At 44.1% G+C, this 12686-nt stretch overlaps 1 protein-coding gene across 1 annotated transcript; it reads left to right on the top strand.

Annotated features, from left to right (window-relative positions):
* Positions 1–1174: 1174 nt before the first annotated feature.
* arrdc3a (arrestin domain containing 3a) lies at positions 1175–8441 on the top strand. The gene is made up of 8 exons (XM_068310336.1): positions 1175–1722; positions 3446–3527; positions 3649–3796; positions 4012–4114; positions 4241–4497; positions 4995–5151; positions 5249–5391; positions 5510–8441. Exons 1-8 carry the CDS (start codon positions 1443–1445, stop codon positions 5576–5578), a joined length of 1239 nt encoding a protein of 412 aa, XP_068166437.1. The 5' UTR covers positions 1175–1442; the 3' UTR covers positions 5579–8441.
* The last annotated feature ends 4245 nt before the right edge of the window (positions 8442–12686 follow it).

Below are 12686 nucleotides of genomic sequence, written 5' to 3' on the forward strand. Positions count from 1 at the left end.
CCAGATTTAGATAAGTATATACAGAAGTATATTTCAGACACAAGTCTGGTCACAGAAATAAACTGAGACTGATCAAATAGTGTATCAAGAACAAAAAAACGCCCTCTGTTGATACAAAACCATTTTTAATCCAGGCTTTCTCTAACGTGACCAACGTGTTGTGCTTTAATTCTGAGTGTATGTAGTTGAGAAACTAAATAATTTGTCCAGCCTGGACATTAAATAACAGCCTAGTACAAATGACTAAATTTGACGCACTTTTTAATTCATAGGAGATGGCATGAATATGATTCCTCACCATTTGGATTTAAATGGCCTTGACATTCGCTGAAATTGCAGGCATGGACCCCCTCAGACTCCCTCAGGTGTTATATCTGTATTGGTCAAATAATTAACTGACCCTAATAAACTATTATCCAAAAATTATTGTTCAGCAGTTCTGAATGGCTTCTTTCTGCGCATGAGTCCAAAAAAATCCTGCTCAACAGGTGATTTTGCAGGTCGGTGTAGAAACTTCGATGACCACCAGGTGGCGTTTCGAGCTGCGAGAGTTATTTGTGCCACACAATGAGCTCTCCCAACCCCCCCCCATCCTACATGTGCTGGAATCAAATTAATCGTGATACAAAAACAACACGTGTGAAAAGCGAATGGAGCATTTGTGAAACAATCTATTGCATCTAATCAAGGCATACACGGGGTACAGCAAATTTACATATCTATGCTGATCATGCAAGATTCCTCCCTCATTATTGCGCAAGCAGAGGTAAAGTTACTCGCAAGTATTTGGATTACATCACAGTCGAACGTGTGGATACGTGAGACACGTGTTTACAAGGCTGGATGGAGAATCTGTATATAAAACGTCTGGTGTGTGTGTGCGTGTGTGTGTGATGTTTGAATGTTGGAATTAGGGTCACGTACAGCACAAACCTATCACGAAGTGTGTGTCAATGTGTGCCTTCTAATTCAAAAGTCTCGCAGAACAAACGATCACCATTTCTTTGTCCAGTCTTCCAGCTGTTTGACCAAACTTGTCATCTTGGCTCGGTGCCACACTCTTCCTGCCTTGTTCCAGAAGGCGGAAGGAGGGAGGGAGGGAGGGGAGGCCTGCGCATGCGCAGAAGGTTGTTTTTCACACAGGCTGTCGCTTAAAGTGAGCCGAGCGACGGAGCTTCCTTGTCTTTGACTGGAGACCAACTCGGCGAGAGGCGGATGATAACAGCATCCTTTGCTGTTATTCAGCCATCCCACATTTCAATGAACTGCTCTGAGAGAAGCCACTGATCGTGCCCACTGCTTTTTTTTTTTTTTTTTTTTGCAGGGCAGACACACACTTGATCAGTGCCTTTAAAATCCGCATCTCTTTTTCATATGAGATCATTTTTTCACAGACTCTTTTTTTTTAATTCCGAGCTCTCCGCAGCCTATTTCTTTCCACCATGGTGCTAGGGAAGGTAAAGAGCTTCACAGTGAGCTACGACTGTCTCAATGACAGCAACGTCCCCGTCTTCTCCAGCGGGGACTGCGTCTCAGGGAGGGTGACCATCGAAGTCACCGGAGAAATCCGCGTGAAATCTCTCAAAATCCACGCCAAAGGATTTGCAAAAGTTCGTTGGACTGAATCGAGAAATGCTGGATCCAACACTGCCTACACGCAAAACTACACAGAAGAAGTGGAATATCTGAATCACAGAGATATTTTAATCGGACATGAGAGAGGTAAGGAAGTTTTGGAGACACTGGTGTGTTGTGTTCATTGACCGGGGCTCCGGTTTCGCTTGGAGGATGAGGATGCTGTTGTCTTGAATGTCGTAAATGGTGGCAATTTCGTAATGATTTTTTTTTTAAAGACAAAACGTTGGTATCGTTGAGGCTTCTGTGATGTAATCCTGATATATGGCGCTGATAAGATAGGGGTCCCATCTTTACTTGTTTGTGTCAATGAATGACAGCTCGGGCAAGCGTGTTTTTCACAGCATTTAAAGTATAAAACGACAATTATAGTCCATTTCTAGAACACGGGACGATAAAGTCATAACCTCCAATGACGTATCTTCATCTGTGTCTAAAGATTTCGATGAAAAAACGCGTAATTTTGCGTGTTTCTTTGTAGCTTTTCTTAAGTTTCCACCCATTGTTCAAAGCGGTTCAATCCTGTTCGGAAAACTGGACACGGAGGGGGCGGGGCGACGAGGCATACCCCCTCCCTCGGCTGTGTTGCCATTGGCTGAGATGCTCATGTGTGGCCGATGACGTCATCTTCTTGCAGAGAGTGACGGACAATTCTGCAACTTTTTCATTTAAGGAGAAAAAGCTGCAAGAATAGGATGTTTTTAGCTGTTGCACGCCAAGTTTGACTTCAAATCCAAAGCTATGACAGAAATATAAAAAAGTCTTCAAAGCGACATTTCAGTTGAGCACATCATCGTTTGTAAAAATGTGTTTTTTTTTTAAATACATGACGTCGCATTAGGATTTACTGCACACATATGGTGTCACGTTATCCACAGGCTGGTTGATACTAGTTCAGGCTTCTGATAATCAACCCATTGCTGAACGTGTTTGCGCATTTAAGGGATTAGCTGGATGCTTTCATCCATTTAGAAACATCTTGGCTGACATTGAACGGATTAATATTTACTTGCAGCATCTGTCATTAAAAAACAAAACAAAAAAAAAACCGCATTGCTGCGAAAATGCGCTAGATTTTAGAGGCTTTATTTTACAGCTCGTTGGAAAAGCGTTTGTCCGTGATGCGGGATTAAACTGCGGTAGCGGCTGCCTGGGAGCCGTCGCACACTGAATGCGTAATGAGCGCAGCGCTGCTGTGGAAGCTGCTCGCACCGGTTTGGGCCGGTCTCCTCCTGCTGGAGTCTGCCTGCCGGTTTGACTGACAGCTCCGCACTTGTTTACCACACGGCTGCTGCCGTGGGAGGGGGGGGGGGGGAGTGCTGAGCTGGCAGAAGCACACCCGCTCCTGCTCTGTGAAATGCAGTTAATTTTTATTTGTAAAAATTAAATTTATTAAAATATCCCCCCCTCATTTTTTTTTTTTTTTTTTTTTTTTTTTACAAATCCCTCTCTTACTTTTTTTTTTTTTTTTAAAATTCTAGCATGTAAATCTAATTTTTATTATGCCCCATGTAACCCCCACCCAGCTCCATCCTGTTTGGGATTTAGTTCTTCATTCCCCTAATTAATAATCCCCAATATTATTTCCGACACGTCCTTGATGTGTTCTATGTGAGTCTGCTGCTTTATCACTCAATAATTCTTTTTTTAAAAAAAAAAAAAGCCAAATATGATAGTAAATTCCCTTTTATTCTCTTTTGTCTCCCCCACCCTGTGTTTTTTTTTTATATGACTTTCAGATGCCTACGTAGAGCATTTTTCTCAGGTATGGTATACATGTGTTTGGAATATTGTCCTCCTTGTGTTTCAGACGATGACAACTCAGAGGAAGGACTCACCACTATTCATTCAGGAAGACATGAGTATGCATTCAGCCTCGAGCTTCCACAGACGTGAGTTCCTCAAGACCACGCGTGAAGAGTGTGGTGACTTGAGCATCGATGACATCATCACTCAGTTCCCTCAGAAACTATTTTTTGAACGATTCTTTTACCTGCTCCCCCCCCCTTGCAGACCTCTGGCTACCTCTTTCGAAGGGAAGCATGGCAGCGTGCGCTATTGGGTGAAGGCGGAACTCCACAGGCCTTGGCTCCTGCCCATGAAGACCAAGAAGGAATTTACAGTCTTTGAGCACATTGACATCAACACTCCATTATTGCTGGTAAGCTTTGAAGCAGACCTGGGCGTGTTCCGATCGGACCACGTTTATTAAGCAGAAAGACAAATATTGAAGGAGTGTGATCTAGAAATGACTGATTAGAACAGAGGAGCTTGCACATCTTATCCAGTTTTTCAGTGATTGGAAGATGGTGATGAAGAAATCAGTTGCTTATTATTTGCTTACCCTGTTTTTTTTTGTTTTTTTTCTTTCTCCAGTCACCACAGGCCGGCACAAAAGACAAAACGCTTTGCTGTTGGTTCTGCACCTCAGGTCCTATTTCCCTAAGTGCCAAAATTGAAAGGAAGGGATACACCCCAGGTGAGAAGGACGAGCGAATGATTTATAACCTACTGATAACATTGTTTCTCCAACCAGTGGATAAACAGATGTTTGCTGTGGAAAGACTTTAATTAACCTCCCGTCTCAACGCCTGAAATTCTCCAGGAGAGTCGATCCAGATCTTCGCAGAGATCGAGAACTGCTCGTCCCGCATGGTGGTGCCGAAGGCGGCCATCTACCAGACCCAGACATTCTACGCCAAAGGGAAGATGAAGGAGGTCAAACAGCTGGTGGCTAACCTGCGGGGAGAGTCGCTGTCGTCGGGCAAAACTGAAACCTGGAGCGGCAAGATGCTGAAGATCCCACCCGTCTCTCCCTCCATCCTGGACTGCAGCATCATCAGGGTGGAGTACTCCCTCATGGTGAGTACGACCCCCGTGTAGCGACACTTGCCCAGGCTAAAACACTCCTGTCTTATCAACATTACTGTGTACCATTAACCGGTACAGAATCAGTATGCTTCCCCAGTTAGCCTCCTGGCTGAGGACCTGGCTGACTCAGCTCACATTGCAAATTCTGCACCTTGGATTGCACCAGGTGTTCTCTCCACATGCTGCTAAGAGCATTAGCCGAGAATATCTTTGGTAACACCTGCCTCAAAGGTGCTTATAACCTCTTCACCTTGAAAGCAGACAAACACCAGGCCACCTTTTGTATAAGCAACCGATTGACCCACATTTTGGTGAATGGCTGCACAGCCCTTCAACCACAGATCGGCTTGGTTTTCGTTCATAGAGGATTAAAAAGCGGTTTCATTTCATGCCAAAGGCTAAAATCCAAATCCTTCTATTTATATCAGCGTTACTACAACTCCAGCTTTACTTGCAGTCTTAACCGGTTTGCGGTGTCTTTTTCTCAGGTATACGTAGACATACCCGGGGCAATAAACCTGTCCTTGAACCTGCCCCTGGTCATCGGAACAATCCCTCTTCATCCCTTTGGCTCCCGTACCTCCAGCGTCAGCAGCCAGTGCAGCATTAGCTGGCTGGGCATGGGTCTGCCAGAGAGGCCAGAAGGTGGGTTTTATTTTTTCGTTCGTGGAGACTGGCTGATCTAATCTGTGGGTAATCCCCCTTCGATTCCTAAGCACGTTCGCTCCATCTTCCCCTTCAGCTCCACCTAGCTATGCAGAAATCGTGACGGAAGAGCAGAGGCGGAGCAGTCTGGACGTACCGGCGTCCCGAGAAGAGCTGGACGGACCTCTTTTCGCTTACATTCACGAGTTCCGCTTCCAGCCTCCACCTCTGTACTCCGAGGTAAGAGCGAACAGAGCGAAGCATTGTCTGAAGCTTCTGCTTCAGCTTCAGACGAACTATAACCAGCTCTTTGTTCCATCAAATTAATACTCGTTTCCTGTTCTCCTCTCCGCTCCAGATCGATCCTAATCCCGATCACGTCAGCCGCACAGAGGAGCGCAGACTCGACGCCTGTCCATCTCGCTGAGCGGCGCTCCCGAAAACCGCCCCGACAGAGTCGGGGAGCCGCCCGTAAGGCTCAGTTTAGTTTATTTTTCTCTCTTACGACGGTGTTAACGCCGCACTGCCGACATCGAGAGAAGAGTATCCAACCGGCCGACAGAGACTTTGACAAACGCCACAGTCGAGTTGGGTTGGACAAACCCGTTCCTGCCTTCCCTCAGCGAGAGAGACAGGAGTCCATAGTTTGGGGTATCACTTCCTTCCCGTGTCAACATGCTGAGGGTTGGATGAACACACTTTCAGTCTGTATGAGCCCCCCCTCCCATCCCCCCCTACTAGTAGCGAGAGTCTTGCTGGTAGAATCAAGGACGAATCGGCAAGACTCGACCTGCGAAGCCTCTCTTCGAACCTTGATTCTTCTGTACTCATGGCACATAAGGACATGGCTCTTCACGCGAAGGGCGGAACTGATCATGTCCAGACTTCAGCAGAATCTCCTAAAGAAAACGGGATGAAGAGACAAAAATAACAACGTTCTGACCACCATTGTCTGTATGAACGAAAGCATTCACTGGCAGCGGTCGACAACAGAGCAAAGACTAGACCCTCCTGCCTCATTTGGGATTTTGTTTTGCACATTTTGTTCTTTACTTGAGTAGTGTGGCTCCATGATAATTGAAGAAAAAAAAAAAAAGAAAAAAAAAAAAGAAATCACTAAGTTTGGTTTCAGCCTTGTAACACACCAAACTAAGAATATATGAGACTGCAAGCTTTTACATTTTTTTTTTTTTTTCCATCGGCATAACTTTGATCGACGATGAGAACAGGATTTGCTTTGAGAAGAGAAAAAAATGACTGAAAAGGACAAGAACAATGCACTGAATTTGTTTAAGATGTTAAATAATTCGTCGTTCCCCCCCCCCCTTCATGACATTTCCTCACTGACTTTACCGGACGTTTTCCACCACAGCAGCACACCATCTCCATCTGGAAGCTTTTTTGAAGACGTTGCCTCCTCAGCTTGGATCCATGTGTGGCTTCTCTCTTTAGTTGTGTTATTCTCTCGACTGCTAGAATGAGTTTTAACCTTCTATCCCTGTTTTTCGTGTTGCGGTTTGCTCTGGATTTGGACTAGGAGGGTTGCAGACTTGCGAGCTGGTGTGTGTGTGAGTGTGTGTCTGTGTGTGAGAAGGAGTGGGCGGTTCATTGTGGAAGGACTCACCCTACCCTTATTACCTGCAGCCCCTCTATTCCTAATCTCAGGGTAAACCAGGCTTGCATAACTGCCCTAATAGCACTGTCTCAGGTGGTTTTGTCACTTGCCAAAAGAGTTGGGGGGGAAAAAAAAGTTCTAGGTATAGCTTTTCTTTTAATTGCACTTTTTAAAAAGAACGACCTTTTTCTAATTACCAAAATAAGAGACGAAAGGCAGCTCTCTTGAGATGAATCACATTCCCTTTTTGTCCTGCTGCGCTCATCCTTTTCTACCAAGAGACAGATGTTTGTTTGTTTTTTAACCAGACCAGTGACACCAGAAGGCCAGATTGACATAAAAAGAAAAGAAAAAGAGGCTTCTCCATTACAGAAGTAAAACACAGCGCCCGTGAGGAGCTGGAGGACTCGGTTGAACGTCTGTTGAGACCGGTCAGAACAAGTAGTCGTAGGTTGACATGAGTAATACATTGGTTTTCTAACTCATTCAACGCCAAAGACCGGTTGTAGCAGAGGTTTGACGTAGTCCCGATAAAGGAAAAAGAAGCAGTTTTTATAAATAAAAGAAAAAAAGCATTCGGTGATGAAGGTCTTGAGAAAAACCATCTTTTACCATCTTAAAGGATTTTCAGTTTCGCGGTGTCTGTGGGACATGCATGCATAACTTAGATTTTTTTTTTTTTTTTTTTTTTTTAGATTTGCAACCCCTTGGAGTTTACATTTAAACGTAGCTCACGCCCGTCGTATGTTTGTGTGATTGTATGAACGCCCTCGTCTAGATCCAGCTGCAACTAAACCCGGCAAAACCCGCAGATGTTAAGTGATCTTATCTCTCGTGGCCTTGACTCGATCGTGATTCTTTCTCAGTGTCCACCTTCGCTCGTTCTCCTCGTCTTTGTACACATCTGCGTGGTTAGAAAACCTTTCTGTGTTTATTCAAAAAGGACAAAAAGGGAAGAGGGAATTTTAAAAAAAAACAAGTCCGTTAGAAGCAGTGATGAGACATCTTGGACAGGCCTGTTCTTTTTCTGAAGCTGATGATAATTTTTTTTTTTGTCGATGTATTTCTGGGCATTTGGTTTTGTTTGCTTCCTACTTACCTTCTTGAGTTTGTCTCCCTGACCTCTCTGATCCCCCTCAGGCCGGAGGGTGGCAGCTGTTGACCAGCACCCTTCCCCCCCATACCCTCAAGAAACATTTAGGTAACATGGGACAGCAGATGAACTGCTTCTTCCACATTTAACTCCTGTTGTATTTTTGTTTTTTTGTTTTTGCTTGGCTTCATTTTAGGGAAACTGATTCAAGCTACAAAGAAATGAATAAGCTTACATATTTCAGGTTTCAGGTCGGTCAGTTCCATAGTCTATTTACTCGGATCTCAGACTAGCCCAGTGTCAAAACTAAGCTAATCTCCTGACCTAAAAAAAAAAAAAAGGCAGGGACTGAAATGTACGCAGATAAAGAACCTGGGAGATGGGATCTGAAACATTTTAGGAACAAAGTGCAATATTACTCACTGAGTTTTCTTCATTCTCCGTTTGTATGTTTTTATCTTTTTTTTTTGTCTGTTAATCATGACGATGTATAGATATTCTATGAATATACTATGTTCTGAATGATTTTACCTTTTGTCTAGTTCTTCCTTTTGATTTGAATAAATATTTTGTTCAAAATTACACCTGGGTTTTGAATTTTTGTGCAACACTTTATATCATCGCACCACACTCGCTGCACAAATTTCTTAAAACACAAACATTTTTCACTGAAAAGTTAAATTGAATCTGCTAATGATTAATTCTTACCCTGATAGAAAATAATTTTATATGGGTCACAGCATTAAATTAGAAGCAGGTTGACGTTCTGCTGAACCATCATCTTAATCTAAAAATTGGTCCAACACTGCCCCTAGCGGTGAGTTGTGGAATTGCACCTGGAATTACTTCCTGTCGCTGACGTCACTAAAGTCAACAGGATAACCAAATAAACCTTATTTCTCCCTGTTGCTCTCATTATGCGCAGACAGAGTTTGCTGTTTAATTCAAAACAAAATTTACAAGACAAGACAAAATCATAAATCTCAATAAAATGGACTCGAGAATCATTCCTCTTATCAGACTCTATATTTCCATGCTGGTCTTCATTGAACAGTTTCCATGAGTTGAATTATGAATTATGCATCTGCGTCAAAATGTCAGATAAAACAGGATCATATCATAGGCTTATTTGTTTTCATTAATGGGAGGAGAATTAATGAAAAAGTCTCAGAGAAACCTAACACAGGTTGAAGGCTGCAGTTTTTGGCATAAAGCAAAACACATGATTTATTGATGCCTGCTAAATGATGCATGCTCAAGGAGTTGACCTGCTGTAGAGAATTAACTGAGGACGTGTCTGCGTGAGGTCTCAATGTGTGCTGATGGATTTCTTCTTTAATATACAGTAATATGGTTAAACATGGTATCATTATTTTTGTACTTTGAGCTCTTTTGTGCTTCTCAAGTCTTATTTACACAAATGTGTTAACATTTACTCAACATTTGGATACTACCCAGCCCTAAAGGATTCCTGAAATCATTGCGGTTCTGTTTGTTTCAGGGTGAAGTGAATATTTAACTTGCATAGGTGAATGTTTTCTGATGCTTTCTCATTCTGTCACTTGTTGGACTGGACGTGACCCACTTCTAAAGTTCTGTTTAGTAAGCAATCGATCAGTTTTACCCACAGAGTATTGACTCTAAATTATGTCAACCCAGTTTTGTGCAGATTGATTTTGTTAGAAATGTATGCGCAGATTGCACGAATGTCGTGATTGCGTAACAGAACCCGTCCTTGTGATGCTCAGATGTCATCAGTGATGCTGGACGCTGCGCTAAAAGAAAGGAAACCCCCGCCTCTAAACTCACAATACAAAGCAACAGCTCATCAGCTTCACCGGGGACTTTTTTCTTTTTTTGCACATTATCAATTTTAACCAGCATCAGTGATGACTAAGCAGCTCTATCAGCTTTGAAAGCGCACCTCAGCCCCCCCTGCTACCCACCCCTCCCACCACGTTTGACTTTTGTGGGCTCGGGCCTTTGTCGGCGCCTGACCCCTGTGGATGGAAAGAAAGGAGGAGGGGATTATTGAGGGGATGGCGTGCATGCATGTGTGTGTGTGTGTGTGCTTTAGGAGCGAACCGTTAGCAACTGCTGATGCTACGAGGCCTCAGCTGTTTCCTCTCACCGGCTAATCCCACTACCCACAAGCCCCTGTGATCCAGAGGTTCCCAGCAGCTCGCTGGTGAGCGAACACGGTTCATTCGCCACTGAATGTGGAGGCTCGGACCTGGGCCCCCGTAAGCCTCTGCGGCAGCGCTACATCATCAGTGTGACATAATAGAAGTGAATGACACATCAGGGTCACACAGTTCAAGCGTTTCATTCGGGGTCTGACCTCCACAGATGATAGCCAACAGAACTGAGCTGCTGTTAGGTTATCATTAACACACCGGTGTCGGAGCATATTAAGAAATACATGAACCGCAGATGAAGCAACAGGAAAGGGCTTCAGGTAAAGGTTTAGAACTGGACTGTGGATTCAGGTTTCATTTCGTTTGAAGTGACTGTTTAGTTTCTGGTAGATGTGCGGACTGATTCGGATTTAGTTCCTACATCCTGCTGTGGAAAACATCCAGGAACGCTGTCATCCCTCAAAGCAGCAGCACTTTCTTTATTTATTTATTCCAGCCGGAGCGCTTCTCCTTCTGCTTCTCCGTCGTCAAAAGACGGACCGCATGTCATCTCGATCCACATCGAGCTGCTCGCCGGTCCCTGAATGCAGCGACTTGACACAAAGCAGGTCCTTTCACTTTCCTTTATTTACCCTGCTGCGCGTTAGCAGAGGGTTGACACCGTGATGGACCTCGTGGAGACCTTCTGTCCCTGCATGTATGTTGTCTGTCAACACATATTTGCACATGCCTGAAAGCGTTCTAAATAAGTGCATCGCATACATGTCAACAGCTGTCATATAAACATCGATCCTTTCGAGATAGATAGGACATTTCTTTTCTAAACTTAGTGTGGAGTCTCTGGATTCCGTCACGTTTTGTGCTTTTTGTGTGGTGAGCAAAAATCGAGTAGCAGCAATGGCAAAACAGCACCGATAGCGGGTTTGATTTATGTTGATGGTGTTAATTACGATCCTTTTAAATATCCTCAGCGGGGCTTTAGGGACAGTTGTACCCCCTCATGTTTAGCATGGACAGAAACCTGACAGCAAGAGCTGCACTGTGCTATGTTCCCATGCCAGGACTCCTATCACCACCATACCAAAGTCCCAGCATGGTCAGCATTCCACCTCCAACCACTTCTCTCACACACACACACACACACACAAACATACACACACATATGCAATGCACTCCACTGGTATGTCTGCAACTCTTACACAGCACAAGTTCAGGGTTCGGCCTTTACTACTGCTGGGGAAAAGTCCTGCATAGCTGTCGCCTCTTTTTGCCGAGGCTAAAATAGATATAATTAAACGATAGGATCAGGTTCGAGGTTCTCGACATATTTTAGGTATCATTTGAAGAGCCCAGAGAGAAATACTGTCTGCGCCATACAGGACCGTCTTAATCTTTAAATGCACTTGTGAAACATAAGACGAGGCGTTGAGTAAATCCATCCCTGAAGCGACTGATGGAGAATGATGTCAGCTTGGTTTCTGTTATTCGGGCCGCAGAGGGATTAGAGGGCCGATAGAAATCCTGAACGGCGAAAGTAAACAAAATGATTTGACCAGCCTGATTGGAATAGTTTAAAACCCTGTCAGAGCAAAGCCACATAAACCTAACACACAGTCAGTCAGTGATGTATTGCATTGTCTTACTCCCTGTCCTTTTCCAGCATCTGTCATCGATGGAATTTTGTGCATCCGTAATATTTCTCTTCTCTCCTAAACTTTCCATCTGAAGCCTGACCTCATCACAGGTTTCTGTTTGACAAGTTTCGAGGATGCCGAAGCTGCTTGAGCATCGACAGCGACGCAGCGTGAGACGGGATCATAACAACCACCGTCGAAAAGACCGATGAGAACTTTGCATGACATGTACCCGAGCAGCAAAGTCAGCCTGACATTAACACGCCTCGGAGTTCAAAAATATATACCACGCTGCATGCAGCAAAGTGTAGGGGAACAGCACGCAACTCATATTACTGCATTTGTTCGGAGTGAGGCGCAAAGGTTCGGTGTCCTGAACTAATCTGAGAGCTGCAAGAGAGGAATGAGCAAAATCTTCATCATCCTCTCTCTCTCTCCTGTTACGTCGTGGAGGACTTGGCTCCAGATCACATCGAGGATGAAATTCTGTATGACCCCTAAGAAAAAGATGCAAACATGCCACCACATAAAGGGCAAGGATAATTGAGTTTTTCCAAATAAATTACAGCGACTAAATATAGTTTTTGATGTGCTCCACAGGAGCATCACCTTAATTTCTCTGACAGAATGGATGCACTCGTGGACAAATTAATGTCCAAATAATGAGAATGCTGCGTAAAATATAAATAAACCCCAAAGGCTTCGCATGCAGACAAATAGTCTTCCTCACACCATATGTTAATATCCCTCATTAAACTATATATATCATAAAACGGTGGACGTCGCCCCATCCATGGTTACAAGGCAAAGCAAGACTCAAGGTTAGACATTTAATTCCCTTTCTATGTTTGTTATGAAGCCCTATTAAATCTATCTCTGACATGTCATGGCGAGCCACCGAATGAAGGTTACGCAAAGTGAAACCCGATGTGCATTTTATGCAGCGTCGTCCCTGAAGTCCTTGGTCGCTATAAGTTCTTCTCCAAGGTGACAGGAGACCCGGCTGAGGAGTGCTGTTTCACCACTTGTCTTATTTTACCGCGCCGGTCCCCGGT

This window comes from Antennarius striatus, chromosome 3 (assembly GCF_040054535.1).
Source record: "Antennarius striatus isolate MH-2024 chromosome 3, ASM4005453v1, whole genome shotgun sequence".
In the NCBI taxonomy this organism is placed as follows: Eukaryota; Metazoa; Chordata; class Actinopteri; order Lophiiformes; family Antennariidae; genus Antennarius; species Antennarius striatus.

Coding starts and splice junctions, on each gene's coding strand:
- arrdc3a (XM_068310336.1), top strand. CDS start 1,443: ATGGTGCTAGGGAAGGTAAAGAGCTTCACAGTGAGCTACGACTGTCTC. Junction 3,528..3,648: donor AGCCTCGAGCTTCCACAGAC/GTGAGTTCCTCA, acceptor CCCCCCTTGCAG/ACCTCTGGCTACCTCTTTCG. Junction 3,797..4,011: donor TCAACACTCCATTATTGCTG/GTAAGCTTTGAA, acceptor TTCTTTCTCCAG/TCACCACAGGCCGGCACAAA.